The sequence below is a fragment of the Panthera pardus genome, unplaced genomic scaffold (assembly GCF_024362965.1).
Source record: "Panthera pardus isolate Hobbes unplaced genomic scaffold, ASM2436296v1 HiC_scaffold_13, whole genome shotgun sequence".
Taxonomy (NCBI): domain Eukaryota; kingdom Metazoa; phylum Chordata; class Mammalia; order Carnivora; family Felidae; genus Panthera; species Panthera pardus.
Window position 1 is genome coordinate 82,718,321 of NW_026526688.1, and position 23,604 is coordinate 82,741,924.

Genomic DNA, 23,604 nt, shown 5'->3' on the forward strand with positions numbered 1-23,604 from the left:
CCACAGATTGTTCTAATATGCAGTCAGGATTGAGAATGTTGATCTAGTTTCTATTGTTGCTATTTGTCATTGTTCAACCAGTGGCAGAAAGTATCAGTGGTATGAGAACCTTGGGATAAGGTTTTCTTTCTTTTTTTTTTTTTTCATTTTGCCAAGCAAGTGCACCATTGGGGGAGGGGCAGAAGGAAAGTGGCTCCCAAGCAGGCTCCACACCCGATGCAGGGCTTCATCTCACAATCGTTGAGATCATGACCTGAGTCAAAATCAAGAGTCGGAAGCTTAACTGACTGAGCCACCCAGGCGCCCCTTCACTTTTAATTAGAATTTTTCTCATCCAGCCTAACTCCTTAAGTTCAAACCTAATGTGTGCAGGAAGTTCAGCTGCCAAAATGCCAATATTTTAAATAAAGCTGGCACACCTAAAGTACGTGATCCTCTTTTGTTCTGAGGATTTGGGATAGGCATAGTAAGTGGATTGAAAGATGCTTGCCTCAAAAAAAGGGAGGTTTCAGCTAACAAATTGTTACTAACCAGAAACATCTGTCTTTCCATAACATGGCTGTGACACTACATGTCACCCTGCCCTTCTGTGTTAGAGGTACCCCCCTCCCACCTCAGGTTACACACAAGGTGAGTTATTATTTTTGTATCTTTTCACTTAGCCCTACTTTGCCATAAGTGAAGACTTGTTTGAGAGTAGTTACATAATTTGTTGAGAATTTAATCTCTCAAAGCAACTTACTTGGAGCTCTCATTCTTTTTATTCTGCATAGATCATAGTAGACCTTTGGAGACAGCTCTGCAGTCAAATAGATCTGAATTTAAAACCCAGCTCTGCCATTTATCAACTGAATCTCTTAGGCAAGTTAGGCAATGTTTCTGATCTTTGTTTTTCTCCTCTACAAATAATGGTTAATGTATAATAATACGCTCTCAGGTTTTGAAGGTGGCAAGAGAGGATACCCAGCATGTAATGAATACATAATGTGTTAAATATGAATATTATTATCTCAGCCATATAAATTTCCATCATTCTGGAGTAGTGACATTCTTTACAGGATATCTGTTCCATTACTCTCATATTAGAAGCAAGAAACTGAGGCTCAGATAAGTTTAGTGACTTACTCAGATCCTCAGCCAGTGAGTGGCAAAGCTTGGACTGGACTGGAACTCTGACCTCTTTTCTCACTGGGACAATGTAGATGAACATCCCTTGCTTTCCTTCTGTCTGGGCTGAAGAACATACAGTGGCCGAGATTATAGGCTGATTTATCTCTCTAACCCTGCTGCCTCAACAATGATTTGAACCAACGAAAATGGCCAGCAGCTGGGTAGTACAGAACCAGGCTATAAAGTTCAAGGTTCCTGCGGGAAGCTGTTGTCATTCTAGTCCACAGCAGCTTCAAGTCAGACTCAATGAGGAGCTATTATTCTGTCAAGTTAAGGAAAGGCAGAAGTGTGACTACCTCGCTTCAAGGGAACTGCCAGAGCATGTCACTCTATAGACGAACAGAAGCTGGGTCATTGCGTTTGACACCTCACCTGCTAAATGCACCAGTTAACAGGCTGTTCCCTTCCTTAAGAGCTAGGGATCAGAAAGTTCAAACAGAATATTGAGAGCTATTCAAAACACTAGGCTCAAATATTATCACAACAACCACTCTGTTCTTTAGCAGGCTCATTTTTTCTGAATTGTAACTGGCTATTTTGGCTTACTAAAACCCTTCCAAAAAAGAAAAATGAATGACAACTTGACCCAGATTGAGTTTGTCAATCCTTTGGTTCAAGAGCAAAATTGAGTATATTATTGCTTAACAGCCAAAGCTTTCTCCAAACATTTTTTTTTTGGGGGGGGGGGGGCAGGCAAGATCCCTATTTATACATTCATTCTGTATAAAATAATAGGGCCTGGCAGAAAAGACACTGGGTTGGAAGTCAGCAGATGTGAGTTTTTGTCACTATTTTACCACAGATTAGCTATGTAAAACTTCCACAAATAAATGTATCAACCAACATTCATGGTCATCCAGTGCCAAAAAAACAAACAAACAAACAAACAAACCTATAGCACTTAGAAAATTTAGTTTTCTGAGTTGGAAACTATTTAAGGCATTTCATATGCAGGATGTGTCCTTGTAAGAGTTTGCTCTCTTAAGATAAGACTTCTATCAACTGTAAGTCAGGAGGGAACCAAACCCAAACCAACAGCTGTAAGAGCTGACTTTATCACATCATGACAGGAGCTCGGCTACTGGAAGTTTTGGCATAAAGCAAACTTGTAGGCTATTTGTCCAATATTGCACTTTATTTTTATTCCTTCTAATAACATTTCATGTTAGAATGTCAACTATTTGGGAGAGCCGTGTGATTTGGTGGATAGAGCACAGAGGATGGTGTTAGGAGACTGGACCTCTATTCCCCATTGTATCCCTAAATGTGTCCTGGGCCCACAAGTTGCCCCTCCTTCTTGGTACCCTGGGAATAGTGACAGGGACCTTCTCATGTTCCCTGCCTCAATATACAGATGTCTCAGTCTGTTTTACTGCACAACTGTGAGGGCAGAGCTGTGAGGGTAAGAAAGAAAGGAGGTGAATGTTCTGGAACAATTCAGATATTTTAAGTGTGAGATGATACAGTCATGAAAATTTGGAATCTTTAATATTCTGGGTGGTATATTAATTCATTCATTACACCCTTCCAGAACCTAAAACTATGTGATTCAGTTCCAGTCTCTGTAATGTACTTTGTACAAAGTGCCATAGCAAATGCCATTTCAGTATTTGGGGACTGAAACAAAATTTTAAATGAGGAATTTGAGGCCTTGCTGAAGCTACCCTTGTGTTTTGTTTTGCACTAATTTTCTACTTAAACTTTAAATTCTTGTCAATCTGAGAAGTTTGCCAGCCTTTGCCTGCCACCTGTCTCCTGGTCTCCACACAAATGCACACTGCAATGTCCTTGTCTTCACATTTTAGCTCATGCTATTTCTTTACCTTCATTCCTCCTTTTCCACATTTCTACCTAAAGTTCTTCCCATCCTTCCAGTTTCGACCAGCGAGTCATTGTAAGTAAGCATGGGGTAAGGACTGCAGAGTATACTTTTTAGAGGAACTAAGGAAATGTGTAATGTTGGGTAGCCAAATGCTGACACACCTTCCATAATACCTCATATATATATATATATATATATATATATATATACTATATATATATATATTGAATATATATATTCTATATATATATATACTATATATATATATTGAATATATATATTCTATATATATATATACTATATATATATATTGAATATATATATTCTATATATATATATACTATATATATTGAATATATATATTCTATATATATATATACTATATATATATTGAATATATATATTCTATATATATATATACTATATATATATTGAATATATATATTCTATATATATATATACTATATATATATTGAATATATATATTCTCTATATATATATACTATATATATATTGAATATATATATTCTATATATATTCAATATATATATTCTATATATATATATTCAATATATATATATTCTACATATATATTCAATATATATATATTCTATATATATATATTCAATATATATATATTCTACATATATATTCAATATATATATATTCTACATATATATTCAATATATATATATTCTACATATATATATTCTATATATATTCTATATATATGTTCTATATATATATTCTATATATATTCAATATATAGAATATATATATATTCAATATATATATATTCTATATATATTCAATATATAGAATATACATATATTCAATATATATATATTCTATATATATTCAATATATATTCTATATATATATATTCAATATATATATTCAATATATATATATTCAATATATGTACACATATATATGGCAGTGGGATTTTTCAGGAATAGTCTGGCTGTGCTCTTCCTAGGAAAATTGAACAGATTTAAAAAATGACCCTCGTGTCAAAATTACTAGAACAGTAATGGTTGTAGCAAGAGGCTATAGCAAGAGGACACTGAGGGCTAAGAGATGTAATGTAATTAGTACAATAAATTGGTGTGAAAAAGTCAAAATGAATAATACATGACTATTTTAAAACTCCTTGGCCCTAAGATCCCAGAATTTAATTGTCTTTTGTGTGTGTGTGTACAATGCACCCTAATGTTCACCAGCTAATATGCTAATACATCCAAGAAATCTTGCTGACAAGATTTTGACCAGTCACAGATCTGGAAATGGAAACATTATTGGAACCAGCAGAATTAGGTCTTGGTTCTATTCCTTCCCAGCTGTGTTAAACTGAGCTTATCATTTAATTTTTATGATATCAAATTTCTTATGTGTAAAGAAGTTGGATTGTTGTTCCAAGAGACCTTGTAATATAAAATGTAAAAGTACCTTCTGAGTTAAAAAGGACAGTATTTAAATTGACCTTTCATTAGCGAATGATGCAATCAGATTTGTTGAAAGCCAATTTATTTACAGAAATCTGGGGGCCCAGAGCACAAGAGAAAAAGAGAGAGAGAGAGAGAGAGGCCTTTCTCATAAGCCCATCCCTAAGAGTTTTAGGCAAACCACATCTGTTGTTCAATGGTTGCAGATTTGCTTGGATGCTTTCTACCTAATCAATCTAACTGAAGATTCTATTGTAAAAAGCCCTGTGTATCCCCTTATTCACAGAAATTTTGCTGCTTTGCATAACTGCATGTGTCCTCAGATGTCCATTAGCTGATTAGGGCCAAGGAACGTGGGAGAGCGAGATAGACTGGAGAGCTATTGCTGTCAAATGTAAACATCAAAATACTCCCAATGGTTGTTACAGGTATATATTATGGATTTTGGTTTCCTTACCTTGAATTTTGAAAGTAGCTTAAGCACCTGGGAATGTACAAAGAGATACTTCTTTTGTTTCTCCTAGGTGACATTTTTCAACCAGGGGCTAGTGTATTTAATTTGAAGTGTTTGATAAAATTATTCAATTTGTCCCATGTGAATCTATCTTTTAACTAAGTACTAGAAAATATAAAAATTTATGTGAGTGAGTAGAGCTATTTTTCTTTCAAGCTGACATTTTTTTTTTTGCAAACTATGTATTTTAGCAACAGATATCTGAGTCCTCTTCATACTGCTGAGCAAGCACAAGTATTAACTTCTATTGAAATATTTACAAGATTATCTGTTTTTCTTTCTGAAAATGGAAGGAAAACCATGACAAAGATCATTTTATAGATCAGCTCCAGATATTTGATTATTGAGCAAAAGAAGTTTAAAAGCATTTTTTATTAAGTTGCTCTTAAGACATTTGTTTATTTATTTACTGTAAGTATTTACTTACTGTGTTGGTGACTTTAGGTGACTGTGGTAAGAAATTGCATCAAAACAACTAAATCTGGAGAATTAAAGCAGGTATTTCTAAGAACATAACTGGAAAATTTTAGCCTCATATCAATTTGGCCACCATTCAGGTTTTGTAAGGGTGCAAGTAAAACACAACATTCACAATTGGGACTTGAATAAAGTATATGCAATTTTTGGAAATTGCCTCAAGGACTTTGTTCCTCTAAACAATGTATTGCCTTTGATGTTAGATATTCCTGAGCTCTGACTACAACTTGGAGCTTTGGGCTTCAGCTTCTACTTCTTCGGAACAAAATTTCCACTAAACTCTCCTTTCCTCTGAGAAATAGCTGTTGGAAAAGAAAAAAAGTCTATTTGCTAGAGAATTAAAATGGTTTTGATAAAGTTCAAGACTTATTTTGATGAGGTCTCTTTCCCTAAGCATCTTCTCATTTCAATATCAAAAATTTTTTAAAAGTTACATGTACTTTGCTTATACATTTAAAATACTTTTTTCTCCTCCTCTGACTTTGTTTAAAATTCAGAGCACTAATGTACCAGTTTTAAGAAATGTTAGATACTATTGTTGGGTCTTTGCCATATTTTTTTACAAGTTGCTGTAATTTTCTCCTCCTTTAAGCCTTTAGACTACAGGCCTTCTCCACCAAAAGCAATGCAAAGTAGTGATAAGGAAGCTCTGTGAGGAGGTGTGGCTGGGTTCCCAGGGGACTGCTTATCTTGGCCACTACTGAACACAAGGTGGGATACTCTTAAGATGAGTTCTGGGCATGCTTTTTTCCCACATCATCCAGCCTGCTATTGACAGTGGTCTTCCCCAAATGAAAATTTGGTTCAAACCCTTTATGGTCTTTCCACTGCTTTAAGGATATAGTCCAAATTCCCTACCACAGCCCACACCACATCGCACTTCACTACCTCTTCAGCTGTTTCCCTTGTTTGCTGCATTGGTCTCTTCACATCTTGTGCTGCAGTTGCATAGATACTTGCAGTTCCCTTAATAGTATCAAATTCCAACACACTGCTGACACTACTGACTCTATACCTAAATAGCCACACAGTCGAAATCCTAGAGTTCTCTCAAGAGGAGAACACCTCATGGAGGTGTTCCTTTCCACCTTCTGCTCCTTCCCAGAGAATTGACCATAGTCTCCTTTGTGCCCCCACTTCCCCGCCACCTTAAGACACCTTATTATACATGGGTTAAATCTTTGGGTTTCTTTACTAAACTGGAATTTCCTTGCTGTGAAGACCGTGAATTATTCGTTTGTTGGTTTGTTTGTTGTGTTCTTTGTAAACATGCTAAAACACTTTTGTAAATTAATGTATAAATGAATGAATACCCAAGGTTCCCTGTAACCATGAAGGCCCTGGTAAGACAGACTTGGATTACAAATAGTCAATCATAACGTTTCACTGGGACTCTACCACACCATGCCAAACCCTGGAGAGTTGGTAGAGTTTGTGGTCTAGGTAGGGAAAATAAGAAAGGACCTCCAAAAGGAAATGGTATTAAACTGAGACCTGAAAAGCAGATAGCTAGGCAAGATGAGGCTGGGAAGGGATATTTCTGGCAAAGGGAAGAGGAAGCACAAAGGTGTGGGCATCGAAAGAGTACAGGACATTTCAGGAACCAAGAGGCGTCTTAGTGTGGCTTGCACCTGAAGAGAGAAGGTTGGGGGCAAGCAATGAGGTGTGGAGAAAAGGGGGGGGGTGGCTGGATCACACAAGGCCTTATAGGTGTGCATAAAGAGGAGGGGGTCCGCGGCCCTTAGACTGAGCACACCTCCCTCACTGGCCCCAGACTCCTGCAGTCCCTGATGTCCTGTGGAAGACTTAGGAAGCCTGGAGGAGGGGCGTATTTGTGCTCACAGTGAAAACTCCTCACTGGCTTCAGTTAAAGTTTTTAGCATTTTAACACTTTTAACCCTTAAAAATTTGGGTGTGGTTTGTTTTCTTTCTCACTTTTAGATTTTTTTTCTTGGGCTTAAAATATGTGAATGTTATTGAAATGTTTAAAGTATTTTGTTGGTCTTCTGTGAATGTGTGTTTTTCAAATATTCTTGCACTCATTCTGTACCTGCCACTTTGAGTAGGGCTTATTTACTTCCTTGTTATGTTCATTTTAGATGCAATCTGGAAACTCACCTAGTTGTTTCTCTATAAGAAATTGGCCAAAAACTGTATAACTATTAGTATTTCACTGAATACCTATTATGTACAAAGCACTCTTCTAATGCTGAGGGAATTCAAAATGAGCTAGCCCTGGGAACTAGCAGCCCTGGAAACAAGTTTTACATCTCAAAAGAATCTATTTGGTATCCTAAAGCAATTATAAATTAATGCCCTACATGTAAATAATTATACTGAACTGAAGGGTATAAAGGAGATGTAACATTAACTAAGAGCTATAGATAAGTTTGTTCATTAGTTATCCTTTTTTATAATTTTTACACACTTTCATTGATCCTCAATAAAAATATTTCTTTCCATAATTTTGATCTTAATATTTGCTGGAACTTCAAATACCATCACCAGGTTATTGTTTAAAAATGTTTTTTCTTATATTATCTTTTAAGTCATCACACCTGAGTGTTGAAGATTAACTTAGAGGTGTATTTCATTTATCATATGTAGTGAATCTGTACAGCAGTTTTTTTAAATACATGTGATGAATCAGGTGGTTGGACCAAGTTGAAGAACATGGTGAAAATAGGATTTATAAAAGAGGGGAAAACATTGCAGAAAACAGTTTGGGGATAATGTTTCCTGCCTGCACAATTTGGGGGTAAGGATTAGCTGGCAGCTGGTAGGAAGAGGGAGGTCTTGGTACTCTGACCTTGAGTAGACTGACCAGAAATGTCAGACATTTTCAATTCTTTGTAGATTCCCGAGGAAACCTTGAGCATTTAGCTGAAGCGCCAAAGTGACACTCTCTCTGGGGAACGTCTGGAGGCACTTTTCCACTCACTCTTCATTGTGGTTGGGCCCCATTTCTCTCACTAGAATGTTTCAAAGGTATAAGCAGAGATACATCCACAGAGTTTAGTTCACTGATATTTATCTAAGAATGATTTATAAGTCTCATAAGCATAAATAACAGAAATGCTCAAAGTCAGTGATTGATGACTGAACAATGGTACATTCATACAATGGAATTCTATACAGCCATTAAAAATCTTGTCATAGAAGAATAATCTGTGGCATATGGTGCGTGTCTGTGGTATAATATTTTAAACACTATGTACATATTTATACATACTTAAAACACAACGATCCTATATTTAGATGCAGTAGCTAAAAGTTCAAATGGCTATATACCAAAATGTTTAAAGTGCCCATCTCTAGGTGGTTTGATAATGGATGATTTTTATATTGTTCTTGCTTTCCTCACATTTCCCAACTTTTCTTCATTGAACCTAGATTATTTTTGCAATAAAAAATCCTATTTAATTTATCAAGCTTGATAAAACAATTCATAATTTTACATTTATAAAGTTTAAAAGTATAATTGTTTAATGTTAAAAAACAATTTATAATGCATTTCATGAGATTTTAAAAGGATATATGAGAATATATTTGCGTGCTTATGTTTATTCTAAAGAATAACCATGGCCTAGAATTTATTACATCACTTGGTTATCCACATCCTCAGCCAGTCACCTCAGACTGGAGCCAGCATTTCCTACAATTCTATTACAACTCTGAAATGCTACTTTTGAAAGAGAAAAAAGAATTGACTCACCCTCTATCAACAAGAAGAAAACTGAATTCGGTCATGCCTTTGTTTTAATTTTTACCAGGAAAGTAGAATTGGACCAAGGAGGTGGAGACAGGGAGGCATGAGGCAGAACTTTCATCCTATGTAATCATCACGATTCTCCCCCTTTCAACAATTTTTCAAAGTTATGGAAAATACTGTGCAAAAACAGCTTCCAGTCTTTCCCCCCTTTATAAGAATAATAACAATAATAACCAACATGTATTTAAAGCTCATTATGTGCCAAGTACTCTGTTAATGCGTGTACACACACACACACACACACACACACACACACACACTAAACTAATTTAGTCCTTATAATATTTTGAGGCAGGTTTTATCATTTCACACATGAGGAAATAAAGATACATTTTCCTCAGCTGTAAAGCCCTGATGTAGAAATTCCAGAGCTGCCACTGGGAGAGACATGGAATAAATTTTTATTTTATGATATGTTCTGGAGTCCACTCAGTTACCTTATTTCTGATCTTTTTCTTAACTTCTGTTTTATACAGATGTGGTTACCACAGAGGCCTTACAGTTCAACATTCATGGTAAGAAAATAAGACAAGAATTTTTAGTTACTATACACCAGTATCTCTCAGATGGGGAACAAAGTTTGTTCATTAATTTTTTTTAATTCAGGTGTAATTAACATATAGTAGGATATTAGTTTCAGGTCTGAAACTAATCACAAGAAGTGATTACTGATCACAAGAAGTGTACTCTTATCCCTTCACCTATTTCACTGTTTGTGGAAATGCAAGCTGGTGTTGCCACTGTGAAAAACGGCATAGAGCTTCCTCAAAAAAATAGAAATCAAAATACCATATGATCCAGCAATTCCACTACTGAATATTTACCCAAAGAAAATCAAAACACTAATTTGAAAATATATGTGCACCCCTATGTTTATTGCAGCATTAATTACAACATCCAAGAAATGGAAGCAACCAGTGTCCATCCATAGGTGAATGGATAAAGAAGTTGTAGTATACATACACAATGAAATATTACTCAGCCGTAAAAAAGAGTGAAATCTTGACATTTACAACAACATGAGTGGATTTAGAAGGTATAAGGCTAAGTGAAATAAGTCAGCCAGAGAAAAACAAGTACCATATAATTTTACTCATAGGTGGAATTTAAGAAACAAACAAAAACAAAGAAGAGACAACGAAAAAACAGGCTTTGTTCATATTTTAAAATAGTTACTTTGGAGTCATTGTTCTGACGCAACTCTATCTAATTAGACTTGTCACTGTGGCAAAACTGTGACAAACACTGAGAAACAGAAGCTAAGTAGATGCAATCCCTATTCCAGAGGAGTTCTCACTTCTGGAATACCTCCCAGAAATACTACTGTGGGATAAAAAAAATTAAAACAATCTATCAGAGTGAATAAATGCTGAATGCGACCACAAAATGGTGCACACAGGTAAAAGGGATCTCACGGTGCAGTGGTGAGGATGGTCTGTGGTCAAACCAAGCAGTGTTCAGCTGTCCCAGCTGTTGACCCTGAGTGAATTTCCCTAAGGGGTTTCTGTCCCCTGAATTTTAAAATAGGCCCATAACGTTCATCTTACAGTATTTCTCTAAAGATCAAATAAGAAAATGTAGGCAAAATTACTTCATCCCAAGCCTGACATAGCATAATTGCCTAGTAAATGAGAACTCTTATGCCAGGCTGAGTGCTGAGAAAAGGGTAGTCAGGTGGCATTCACTATGTCTGGTTATTTTTTTCTTTTCTTTTCTTTTCTTTTCTTTTCTTTTCTTTTCTTTTCTTTTCTTTTCTATTTTCTTTTTTCTTTCCCTTTCTTTCCTTCTCTCCTCTCCTCTCCTCTCCTCTCCCCTCCCCTCCCCTTCCCTTCCCTTCCCTTCCCTTCCCTTCCCTTCCCTTCCCTTCCCTTCCCTTCCATTCTGTTCTCTTTTTTGCAGGCTCCACTCTCAGCACGGAACCTGACCCAGGGCTCGATCTTACGATCAAGAGTTGGATGTTTAACTGACTGAGCCACCCAGACACCCCTCCAGTTATTTTTCTAGGAAAAAGAAGATGACTTCACAAGAGCTGGCTGAATGCAGAAAGGGAAAGTGTCTTTTGCAGGTGGGATTTAGGCAAGATACTCTAGATTTTTTTTTAAGGCTCAGAAAAAACTTAAGAGTGGTCGCAGGATCATTAGCTAATCGAAACATTGAGAAAATAACACTGAGATAAATGGAAGCAGCAGATTTTAAGAACAGAGACCAGGAGAGGAAAATTAGGCTAAGTGCTTGGAACTAATTATTAGGCTTCTGCATTCAGTGAGACAATCTAATTTTCAAAGTGACTTCAATGTGAAGCCAACATAATGGTGTCAAACCGGAAAGCATTTAAAGGTCAAATATAGACACCCAGTGCTATATGCCCTGAATCCTAAAAATAATGGCTAGCATGGTGGGGGATTGTAAGTGTTCCCATGCATTATCTAATTTTATCTTTGCAGACATCCAGAATTTTATCTTTGCAGAATCCAGAGAGACAGGTGTTATGATCTTCCTTTGCCCAAGAAATTATTAAAGCACAAAGAAATTAAGTAACTTGTCCAAGGTCACACAACTAGTAAAAGAGATTCTTATGACTGAAACCCCATTTGTTTTGCTCCAGAGCTCATACACCAACCACAACTACCAACTATCATGAAGAAAGAGAAGACAAGCCCCAAATAACCTTTAAACATACCTTCTAAGGAATGATCAAATATAACCAAGTCCCTGAGTATGTGACACAATAAGGTATAATGTTATTTGTAACAACTAAATTCAAGAAAATTGTAAGACTGTAGTAGTCATATGGCTTCATGATTTAAAGTGGCATTGGAGACAGCAGAGAAAGAAATGTAAGATGTGGACTGATCAGGTTAACTCTGGTGGTGCATTAAGGCAACATCACTAGAAACTTCTGCAGATAGGGAATCCGGTGCAACCGTTGATAAAAGCTCAAATGAGACACAGTAAGGATTTGGATCCAGATGGTGACCGTGGTATAAATCTGGAAAACTCATAGCAACATGACCTCTCTTGGGGATGAGCTACAGTTCGTGTGGGGCAATGGCTCACTGTGTCTCCTTTTTCCTCACCATTTTTACACACATATTTTTGAAAATGCACTGCTTTTGATATAAGTCGATAAGTGCTTGAAAGTAGATACTGAAATTACTACTGTTAATATTGACACATTACTTCATAAATTTTACTAGCTAACTGCTTCAGATTGAATAGTAGCAGGGCCCCTGGGTGGCTCAGTCGGTTAAGCGTTGGACTTCAGCTCAGGTCACAATCTGGCAGTTCGTGAATTCGAGCCCTGGATCAGGCTCTGTGCTGACAGCTCAGAGCCTGGAGTCTGCTTCAGATTCTGTGTCTCCCTCTATCTCTGCCCCTCCTCTGCTCACACTCTCTCTCTCTCAAAAATAGTAAACATTAAAAACAATTTTAAAAAATTTAACAGTGGCTGCAAAACACAGTTAATAAAAAGAAACCCACTCAACAATCTAATTCCAATATGGAATTGTAAAGACACACTCTATGTATTCTGACTTTATTTTGAAATTTTCTTTTTTTAGGAGACGGACTACTTGAACACATTTTTTCTGCGGGAGGTATGTTAACAGTTGGTATAGAATAATAATAATTTCATCTTAAACTATTGATTTAAGATCAACTAGACACATTACTAGTTGCGATTGCCTAAGAAAATAAAAAGCATCAATTTTTTAAAATAAATGTTTATTCATTTTTGAGAAAAAGAACATGAGGAGGGGAGGGGCAGAGAGAGAGGAAGACAGAGGATCCAAAGCAGGCTCCATGCTGAAAGCAGCAAGCCCAATGCAGGGCTCAAATTCATGAACCATGCTATCATGACCTAAGCTGAAGTCAGACACTCAACCAACTGAGCCACCCAGGTGCCCCAAAAAGCATCAATTTTTAAATCAGAAGAACATATGTTGTTAACTCTCATCATACAAAACTATAAAGGCAAACAGCATATGCTCTTTTTAAAATTAAAATATGCATTTCTTATTTTCCTAAACATTTTGGAACTAGCAATACATAATCTGATATTAATTTTTCTTTTAATTTAGATATTTTAGCCTTCTAACCAACCATGGGTACTTGAGCAAAGTCTCATAAGAGCTTATAAAACAATTGAACTTCCTTGTTTCCTACTTGTAAAGCAAGCAAGGAGCTTAAAATCATCTGATTAATTGGCACCACATCAAGAATAAACATAGACCATTTATATCTCAATCCTGATTTATTTTGGGGCCTACGCTACCACTTTGGGGTTATCTTCCCAACCCTCTATGACTGGAGGACCGTCACCCCCACTTCTTAGGTGCTGCTGTGGACCTGGCTTTAGTTGATTCATGTGCTCCTTTACTATTCTGCATTTCTCAGCCTCCCTTCACACTTGGCCTGTATCCATACTTTGCACAAGAAAAATGGATAGTAGAACCGAATCCCTATTCATGAATTAAAGCTAAATAGACAGGAAGCTGGACAACACCAGGGACAGGAAAAAACACTTTTACCTTTTTTTCAATCAATAATAAGTCTTTTAAGTATAAATTAGCCAAATAGATATGCCATTTTACTTCTATGTCTTGCCTTCAGTTCTATTTACCTCATTTGAAAGCAGTTTAAATATGAATGAATACGCAAGAAACTGTAACTTCAATTGTGTTTCATTCTCAACAAGTAAAAGATTTGAAAAATATTTTTAGTATATTTACAATGTCATATAGTTTGTCTATTACATTAGAAATATACTAATCAGTGTGCACATGATATATTATATTAGCATATAGTATAGTTTAGACATTGTTTTCTCTCATAACTTTGAAACTGTGAAAGAGTTTGTGGGTTTTTTCCATATCAAGGTAGAATGTCCACATAGCTCTTATCCATAATTATGCCTGTGAGGTCCTGTAGAAAAATGGAGGTGAGTTGGAACTCTTGAGTCTTGGTTGTCATTAGATGTGTGACCTTGGACAAAGACTTTAGCACTCAAAGTTCCAGTCTCCCACATGGTTACTGTGGAAACCTAATTTTCTAAAATGTAAAATATACTTAAAAGTATATTAATAAATTTTCTGTAAAAACACAAAGTAATACTACCATGATTTTACCTGCTTTATTTTTCAGTTGCTTTGTGGTAGCTTATTGCATATTTCTGCAATTTTCTGCTCTCTTTTTCTCCCATAGAGATAACAGGGATTGTGTATGCAGTAATGGTTGGTATCATCGGAACTATCCTCTCAATTGCCTTCTGTATTAAACAACTAACAAAGGTGAGATTCAGTTTTTAATTTTGCTATAAGTGCGCTTCCTCTGAGTGCAATTCAAGTCAAAGAGACACAAAATTTCATTCCATCTTTTTCAACTGGACACTTTTTTTTTTTTTTTGCATTTGCCCTATAGAGGAAGCTGAAATATAAAACTATCCTCCATTTCCCAATGAAAAATTTTATAAAGTTTTGTCTCACTTGATTTAATATACTTTGATGCGTAGAGATGAAAGAGTCAAATTTCTAATTGTAGTATATACTTTAACTTGTGTGTGCAAAATATTTAAAATAACATGATATATTTACATATGTTTAACACTTTTGCTGGTTTTCATTGTCATATTTCTTTTTTTTTTTTTTGAGGTGAGAGGCATTGTCATATTTCTTTATACAAATTTTTCAAACTCCATCTATGTGTTTTCCAGCATGAGTGACTTTCTTTTCTTCATCACAAAAGCTAACTTTATGTCCATATGATACAGCATTCCAAAGCACATAACCTTTACTATAACTTTCTATTTAAGATGTTAAAAAAAATTTTTTTAATGTTTATTTACCTTTGAGACAGAGAAAGACAGAGTGTGAGCAGGGAAGTGGTAGAGAGAGAGGGAGACACAAAATCTGAAGCAGGCTCCAGGCTCTGAGCTGTCAGCACAGAGCCCGACTCGGGGCTTGAATTCACGAGCCATGAGATCATGACCTGAGCAGAAGTCAGCTGCCCAAAGGACTGAGCCACCCAGGGGCCCCTTCTATTTAAGATGTTTAAGATACATTTGTGTGTGTCTATGCTGCTATAATTAGAACTGTGATCCTAGATCATTAAAGACCTAGTCACAAAAGAATGGTACGGTTGAGTTCTCATTCATCCTCTGCTCTTGATCTCTCTTTGTGATCTCCACACCATAACCACTATATATATTTTTTAAAAAGGCTTATTTAGAAGGGTTACAACATTGCTATGACAGGGGTGTAACAAGACTGATAGTAAATTCACATTAAGTTCCTTTGCGTTTTTCTTTTTTTCTTTTTTTTCTAATGTTTATTTATTTATTTATTTTCTCTGCGAGAGTGAGAGAGCCAAAGTGTGAGCAGGAGAAGGGCAGAGAGAAGAGCAGGAGACACAGAATCTGAAGCTCCAGGCTCTGAGCTGTCAGCATAGAGCCAGACGCAGGGCTCAAACCCACAAATGGCAAGCTCATGACCTGAGCCAAGTTGGACACTTAACTGACTGGGCCACCCAGGCACCCCTGCCTTTTTCTTTTTTAACGACTTCTATTAGGTGACTTCTGTAATGATCCAAACCTATGATGGATTATAAACACTCCATGTAAATGTATCTTGTCTTAATAAAAGTAATTGAGAGTGCCTGTTGTAATGTGAGAAATTTTGTAGAGACTTGAATGCAAGATGACTCCTCTTGTCTGCAGGATAAATATTGGGAGAAAATCATCTCCTTGTATTTGGGCATATATGGCAAAATGAGTTGTCTTCTCTCTTGGCTGGCGATCTAAAACCTAAAAACAATCAATAAAATACTTAGTTGGCAAAATTCAGAGAAAATATTCTATTTGTATATAGAAAAATTGGATCATGTCCAATATGCTAAGAGACCTTACTTCTTTTTTGTTTTTAATCTGAGAGAGAGAGAATGAGAATCTCAAGCAAGCTCCACACTCTGTGCAGAGCCCGATGCAGGGCTGGATCCCACGACCCTGGGATCATGACCTGGGACAAAATTAAGAGTCTGACCCTCAACAACTAAGCCACCCAGGGGCTCCCTTACCTCTTTTTTTAAAAAAATGTCCATTTTAGCTTTTCATTACAGCATGGAAATATGAGAGTCAATGTTTGGGGTAATAATTCACCTATGGAAACATCAAATACTATTTAGAAAGACAAATACAAATTGAAATCAAAGTTTGTAGATATCTATGAAACCATAAATTCTTCCAAAAATAACCTCTACAAAGCACATATTAATCAAAAGGAAACAAACTTCAGCCCCAAAAAATATTTAAAAAAATTTTTTTAACGTTTATTTATTTTTGAGAGAGAAAGAGAAGCGCAAGCAGAGGAGGGGCAGAGAGAGAGGGAGACACAGAATCCAAAGCAGGCTCCAGGCTCTGAGCTGTCAGCACAGAGCCCGACGCAGAGCCCTACATGAGGCTCGAACTCATGGACATCGAGTTCATGACCTGAGCCAAAGTCAGGAGCTTAACCGATTGAGCTACCCAGGAGCCCCACCCCCCAAAATATTTTTAACTTGAGGCATTTTCTTTATAAGGTCTTAACTTTAGAAAATTGTGACATTAATATTTATCTGGTTTTTATTCATAGAAAACTCCATCTCCCCTGCAAACTGCACAACCAGAGGAGGCAGATCCTGAAAGTTCTATAGAAACAAGAAATCCAGGTTGGTGCTAATATTCTTAATGCCTTTTGCGTTTTGGTGAGGGAAAAAAAAAAAAAATTAGTTACTTCTGATTTGGGAAAGGTATGCCCAAGTAAGATTCATTTGTATTCTATTTTATCGATGCTACTTCTGTAAGATTTTTTTATGTGAACATTTGTCTTCAGCATAATGAAATTATCCCTTAGGCACAAAGTATCTTAAAAAAAAAAAAAAAGGTAAAACAGGGGCACCTGGGTGGCTCGGTTGGCTAAGCGTCTGACTTTTGATTTCAGCTCAGGTCGTAATCTCACGGTTGCTCAGGTGGAGCCCCGAGTTGGGCTCTGCACTGCTGGTGGGAAGCCTGCTTGGGATTCTCTCTCTCTCCCTCTCTCTTTGACCCTCCCCCACTTCCGCTTGTGCTCTCTCTCTCTTTCTCAAAATAAATAAATAACATTTTTAAAAACAAGATAAAACAAATACTGTAACTAAAAGCAAAATTTAAGATCTTTTGTATACTTTTCATTTTACAAACTGCAAAGTTATATCTAGGAGGCCCTATAGAGGATACAATTTAATAACCCCTGATCTGCAGCCAGATGTGGGTTTGAATCCATACTCCCAACACTTACTAACTACATAACCATGAAGAAGCTACTAATATGGAGATAATGGTAGTTAATGTGGAGATAATTTAATAATGACATAATGATAATGTCGACCTCATGGAATTTTATGAGGATTAAATGAGCTATAACAAGTAAAGCATTGAGAACAGTTCTTGGCCATAGTAAATGCTCATGCCTGTTAGCTCTAATAAGTAATGTAGGCTCCATGGCCAAATGACCTCCTCTACACAACTGGCTAGTCACGTGGCCCCCTGTTTTTCCACTTGCAGTGCTATGTAGATACACAACATGTGGAAAACTGCAGGTCAATTTTTTTCACAAAGAACAGTAATTTTTTTTTTTAAGAGAGAGATATCACCTGAGCCGGACAGAGGGGCAGAGGGAGAGAGAATCTTTAGCAGGTTCCATGTTCAGCCCAGAGCCCCATGCAGGGCTTGACCCCAAGACCCTGAGATCACGACCTGAGCCGAAATCAAGAGTCAAATGCTAAATTGACTGAGCCACCCAGGTACCCCTACATAGAACAGTATTAACTCACACAGTGGTTTTTTAAAAGAGCATTCATTGCCAACTTTAAAAAGTGGGAGATTTGTACATTTTAAAACATCCAAATATTAATGCTCCCTTACAGAAAAAAATATAAACTGTAACAATGCTGGAGTGTCTATACCAGCATGAGAGCAATTAATTCATAAGAGTCGAGGAGTGCTTGCAGCCTGAGCTATTGGTTTAAATACCAAGCCAATTTCATTTATTTATTCATTATGGCCTCTTGTACAACCTCTAGAATTAAGTGCATAGTTCCTATTAAATGTTGCCTGAAGCATAAACCCAAGTGATGTCTATTTTGGGAGATGTCCACCAAGAACAAATCTCTGTGAAATGGGCTTTAAGACTCAAGCAAAGAGGACCTGACTCTGCCTTCTGCAAAACTGACTGGGGTTTTTCCATAATTATAAAAAATTATGACAGAACTGAAGACCTGTAAATTTTTGGATTCTAGTTTTAACCTGGGACCAAGCACCTATCTTCAAAGGCCTTGCTAGGTTTCCTAGACTTTGGAGTGAGGAAAGGAAGTTTTAAAGATTCGCTCCAGCTACATAACCTATAAGCAGGACTTGCCTTGTCAGGTTATCTTGTGGATTGCTCTTAAAGCTTAACCATGGTTGTCACGTAATTACTTAGTCCCAGGAAGGTCATGCTATGTAGAGTAAATGGCATATACAGGAGGCACCTAGGTGGCTCAGTCGGTTAAGCATCCAACTTCAGCTCAGGTCATGATCTCACACATGGTTCATGAGTTCAAGTCCTGCATCAGGCTCTGTGCTGTCAGTTCAGAGCCTGGAGCCTGCTTCGGATTCTGTGTCTCCTTCTCTCTCTCTCTGTCTCCCCCGTTTGTGCTCTGTCTCTCTCTCCTTCAAAAGTAAATAAATAAACATTAAAAAAAATTTTAAATGGCATATACAAAGTTCTCAGCTAAAAGGATTAATAAAACCCAATCTGCCTATACTTAAAGTTTTCAGTCATGTGCCAGATTTACTTAATTTACTTAGGCTACCTTGTTATAAGACTTGCAGGTGGAACTAACATGTGTATTTTTTAATCTACATTGTGCATGGTTTCAAAAAAATGTTTCGATGCTATTTCTAAAATGGAGCAATTACCACCCAAAGCCTAATTTTGTTTGCTACTCTATTGCTATATGCTTTTAACTACTGATGTATTTTGGTGACCAATTTAGTGTTTAGCATTTCCTCTGCCATTTCTTCCTATACAATATTGAGTCTCTCTGTACAATAGTCTGCAAAAGTTTGGGACAATTTAATCCACCAAAGCACATTAAAATACCATTGTTAGTTTAAGTGTAACAAATATTTACCAAATGCTTACTGTGGGCTAGGCACCACACTTAATTAGATTTACCAGTGAATGTCTCTACCCTTTAGAAGCTGAGAATCTAGTGAAAGGTGGTCATTGCAGTGAACAAATGTTAAGGTATTAGGGGCAATACCATCTAAAGAGACTGGAGCAGGTAGCAGAGGCTTCTGGAGACAGAATCACCTGGGGCCCATCTTAAAAGAGAGATGAACTTGGGGTGCCTGGGTGGCTCAGTCGGTTGAGCATCCGACTTCAGCTCAGGTCACGATCTCACGGTTCGTGAGTTTGAGCCCCGCGTCAGGCTCTGGGCTGATGGCTCAGAGCCTGGAGCCTGCTTCGGATTCTGTGTCTCCCTCTCTCTCTGACCCTCCCCCATTCATGCTCTGTCTCTCTCTGTCTCAAAAATAAATGAACATTAAAAAAAATTTTTTTTAAATAAAAAAATAGAAAAAAAAAAAAAAGAGAGATGAACATTACCCAGGGCAAGATAAGGCAGTTCCAGGCTGAAGGACAATATGACAAAAGGCATGGAAGAAGACAGAATATGCTGTACTCAAGGAATTATGTGCATTTCTATATTAGCAAGATTAATGCTTTGGTTCTCAATTCATGTCTCAAATATATGGAAAGACAGTGAAAAGAACCAGTGGCAAGTCAGATGAGCCAAATTTCAGGCTTCTTTTATTTCCCCCTATTTGTGCAAATGAGGTTATTAAATGTGTCTTAGTAAGTCAGTGAAATGGGTTATAAAATCTGATCCATCTCACAGGAAACATTGGGAAACACACACAATTATTAAAAAATGTTTTAGTCCTGTTTTCATAGAATCCTGCTACAAAGAAATGTACAAGTCAAAGGCAGTAAGAGACAGTAGAGTGACAATGCCTTCTTAACAAGAGCTAGAAATGTTAGAGTGTAAAGTATGAACTGCTTTACCCCCCTTGAATTTGCACATTGTTTATGCCTGATGGGGAAGGAGAATAAGTGAGTCGGAGTTCGCTGTCCATGGTGGTGGGCGCATGTGACTGCATCAGCTCATTTCTCACGGGAAAATGTTTGGGATACACAGTTCCCATTATACCCAAATAGAAGAAAACTGTGGAAAACACTCTGTTTTAATAAGAGCAAAACTCTTCTCATCCATTTAACACACTCTCCAGCAGTAACATAAATCCAACTTTCTAGCCAAGAAAGGTGGAGGGTCAGATTTGATGAAGGAGACCAATCCAGCACCCTTTTCCCATGTGGTAGTATCAGAGAGAAATCTAGCAATGAGTTGTTGTACAGACTTCTTCTTGTTTATGTCCAAAGAAAAAAGTTATTCTCAAGAGAGATTATAGACTAGGGAGGTTGCTTTAGATTCAAAGACATATATGTTAATTCAATTCACTTATCATTTGCTGCCTTCCCACTGTACTCGGCTCCTACACAAGTTCTGTGTTAGTTTCTCATCTCTGTAGAAATTAGGAGCAGAGTAATTAAGTTTGTGCCTTATCTAAGGCTTTTGGAATAGATTTTCTAAAAAATTCTGTCTTTCTCTACATATTATTCTAATAGTGCTAATCTGAAAGAAAATTCCTTTCATTCCCTAATTATTATGTTCAAGAACAGCTCTGTGAGAATGTAGAATTCTAAAATATATTTTATGTATTCATTTCCGATTGTGCTTAAATATAACTATGTCCCATACTACTGCTTTTTTTCCCCTCTATAATCCTTCTACAGAAGAGTAATTCATGAGAATCTGCTCATCAAGCCAGATTTTGGAAGAAGTCAAAGACACGAGACTTCAGTCAAGTGAAAAATGAATGTGTGAATTACACACTCCAATATAGTGTATACCTTCCTAAGCTGTACGTACTTCAGGATGAAAATTTCATTGTAATGAGTCCAGTGACTCAGTGATGGAAAATGTCTGTATTCATTAGTTGTCTATTTCAAAATGTAGAACAAATATTTTCTTTCATGCTTGCTTTTGTGTGTTAGCATTATTTTTATAATTAATTGATTTGGAATTCTGATCCCCAAACTTTGGTTGGCTTCATCCGCAGTTATTTACAAGTGATTTATTCTATTTTATTATACTTTAATGATCGTGCTGTCGAATGAAAGGCTTGTCACATCTAGACGAAATCTAAGTTCTCATTCCAAACTTCTGCATCTTGTCATTGTTTTACATATATTAAGGGACCTGAAATCCTAATATTTCCCTCATTGCAAGATAGGGGATTACACTGATGATGATGATGATGATATTTTAGTCACATGAGTAAACCTTGTGTTTGGAGATGCCTTCCATACACACATGCATAAAAACATGAGTTATATGTAACATAGATATAGATGTATAAAATGACATTCACATTCCTTCTCTCATAATAAAACAACACAAAAAGTTTCTCCCATATTAAAAAGAAGCTGCATGTGTGTAAATGACCTATTTAAAAGAGTTTGTCTGACAGTCGAGCATTAACTCTTTCAGGGCACTGACAGATGCTTTGTGTTCCACTGGAAGAGTTATTTATGTAAGAGGTCACAGTGTCCTGGCAAAGAAAGGAATTAATGACTTTACCTTGCAGAGTTAATAACCCTATAAATTCAGTAAGATGTGCCAATTTGACAAGCAGGTGAATATTTTAATAATTTGTACTGTGTTCTCAACTGAATTCTTTAATCCATCCAGTCCTACATTCTCTTCTTAATAAAGCTTTGGAAATTAGCTTAAATAATCCAAAGGAAATTTCTAGACATGAGACTAAGGCTTTGTAACTACACAGCTCTCACTCATTTATAGTAAAATTTAAAAAGCAATATAAAAACAAAGAAGTGCCCTCCTGTGATATTCTATTTCCAAATTACTACAAATCCATACGGCTTTTCATTGTGATAGTTAAGTAAATAATATTATGTACACATTTGGGCTTGGCAGCTTACATTTTTTAAAATAAATTACAAAATCTAAATCTTAACATAGACATTTTTTCTGAGTGTTACTTTGTTAAATTGATCATTTAGCTGAAAAAAAGAATAGGATATTTCTGTTAGTGTGTATTTTTTTAAGGTAGTTTTAACAGTATTATTGGGTTAATTTAATCAAATGAATGACTCAAGCACCAAGGCAATTTTTTTTATTCATTTTTTTGCACGAAGGCAATTTTAAATGTACTTTTTTCAATAAAAATAAAATGTTGAACCAAGAGAGAACAGACTCGGTTTGTTGCTAACGCAATTTACGAATCAAAGACAAGAGACTAGAGTGACTGTACCATCTCAGCAAGAGCAAGAGAATTCGGAGAATAATGAAAGTATGAATTGCTTTAAACTCCTGGAACTTTTCCAGTTAATTTCTCTGTACTTTGATCTGTGGACTTTTCACATTTCAATTTAATGTTTGTAGGAAGAAATTACCTTTACTCTCTTCATGTTGTTATAATTAAACCATCCTATAATGATAGTGAAGAAATCTTACCTTGGAAGCCAACATGAATGGTTTATATTGAATTTCTTAAAATTGAGACTAGAATCAGGGGTGGGAGTGATGCTGATTAGAAAATTCTATCCTCCAGGCCTGGGTGTTTGCCCACGTAGGTGTGAGCAGAGGGGCCATGCGAAGGGAAAAGAATGGAGAAAAGTGAGACACTTGCGAAGAACATGGGGAGCTGAGGAATGCTGTGGTGTAAGGGCTATTTTAGTGATATTCATATACAGTAGTGGAGCAAGAGCCTTCTGGTTTATTCTAAGAATTTGTCTTATCAAATGTAGCACATTTCTCATAAGAAACTCCTAACAGCCACATGTCATCCAAGCAAAAATCAATACAAAATTCTACCCAAAATCATGCATGAACCTGTTCTTGTGTCAACAGGTATCTATCTAAGCTTATGCCCTCAGCTCTGTTCAGCTAGAATATGTGCACTGGCAACTAACTGGTAACCCACTTTCAGTCTCTAGAGTGAAACATGTGGTCTGAATTCTCACAGCACCTGTGCATCTTGCATTGCATTTACTATGATCTAAATTCTATCCCCTACTTAACTGAGATCCCTCAGGAGCAGGGACTTTAATTCATTTTTGTAACTCCTGTGAGGCCTGAAAAAATGTGCTCTTATTCCATGATGCTTTTCTTAATATTTAAAATGACATTATTCATAGCGATAGAAAGGCTTAGTCTGGCATGGTATGGAAAGAGAATCAATTTTGGATCCAGAGTTTGAACCCTTGCT

At 36.5% G+C, this 23,604-nt stretch overlaps 1 protein-coding gene across 1 annotated transcript in view; it reads left to right on the forward strand.

Annotated features, from left to right (window-relative positions):
• The window catches only part of GYPA (glycophorin A (MNS blood group)), a 37,113-nt gene extending 14,251 nt beyond the window's left edge, over window positions 1-22,862 (forward strand). Inside the window, exons 3-7 of the mRNA XM_019420483.2 lie at window positions 9,677-9,715; window positions 12,761-12,796; window positions 14,403-14,488; window positions 16,823-16,898; window positions 21,107-22,862. Coding sequence (XP_019276028.1) covers window positions 9,677-9,715; window positions 12,761-12,796; window positions 14,403-14,488; window positions 16,823-16,898; window positions 21,107-21,114 — 245 coding nt within the window. The 3' untranslated portion in view covers window positions 21,115-22,862. The remainder of the gene's footprint in view (window positions 1-9,676; window positions 9,716-12,760; window positions 12,797-14,402; window positions 14,489-16,822; window positions 16,899-21,106) is intronic.
• The last annotated feature ends 742 nt before the right edge of the window (window positions 22,863-23,604 follow it).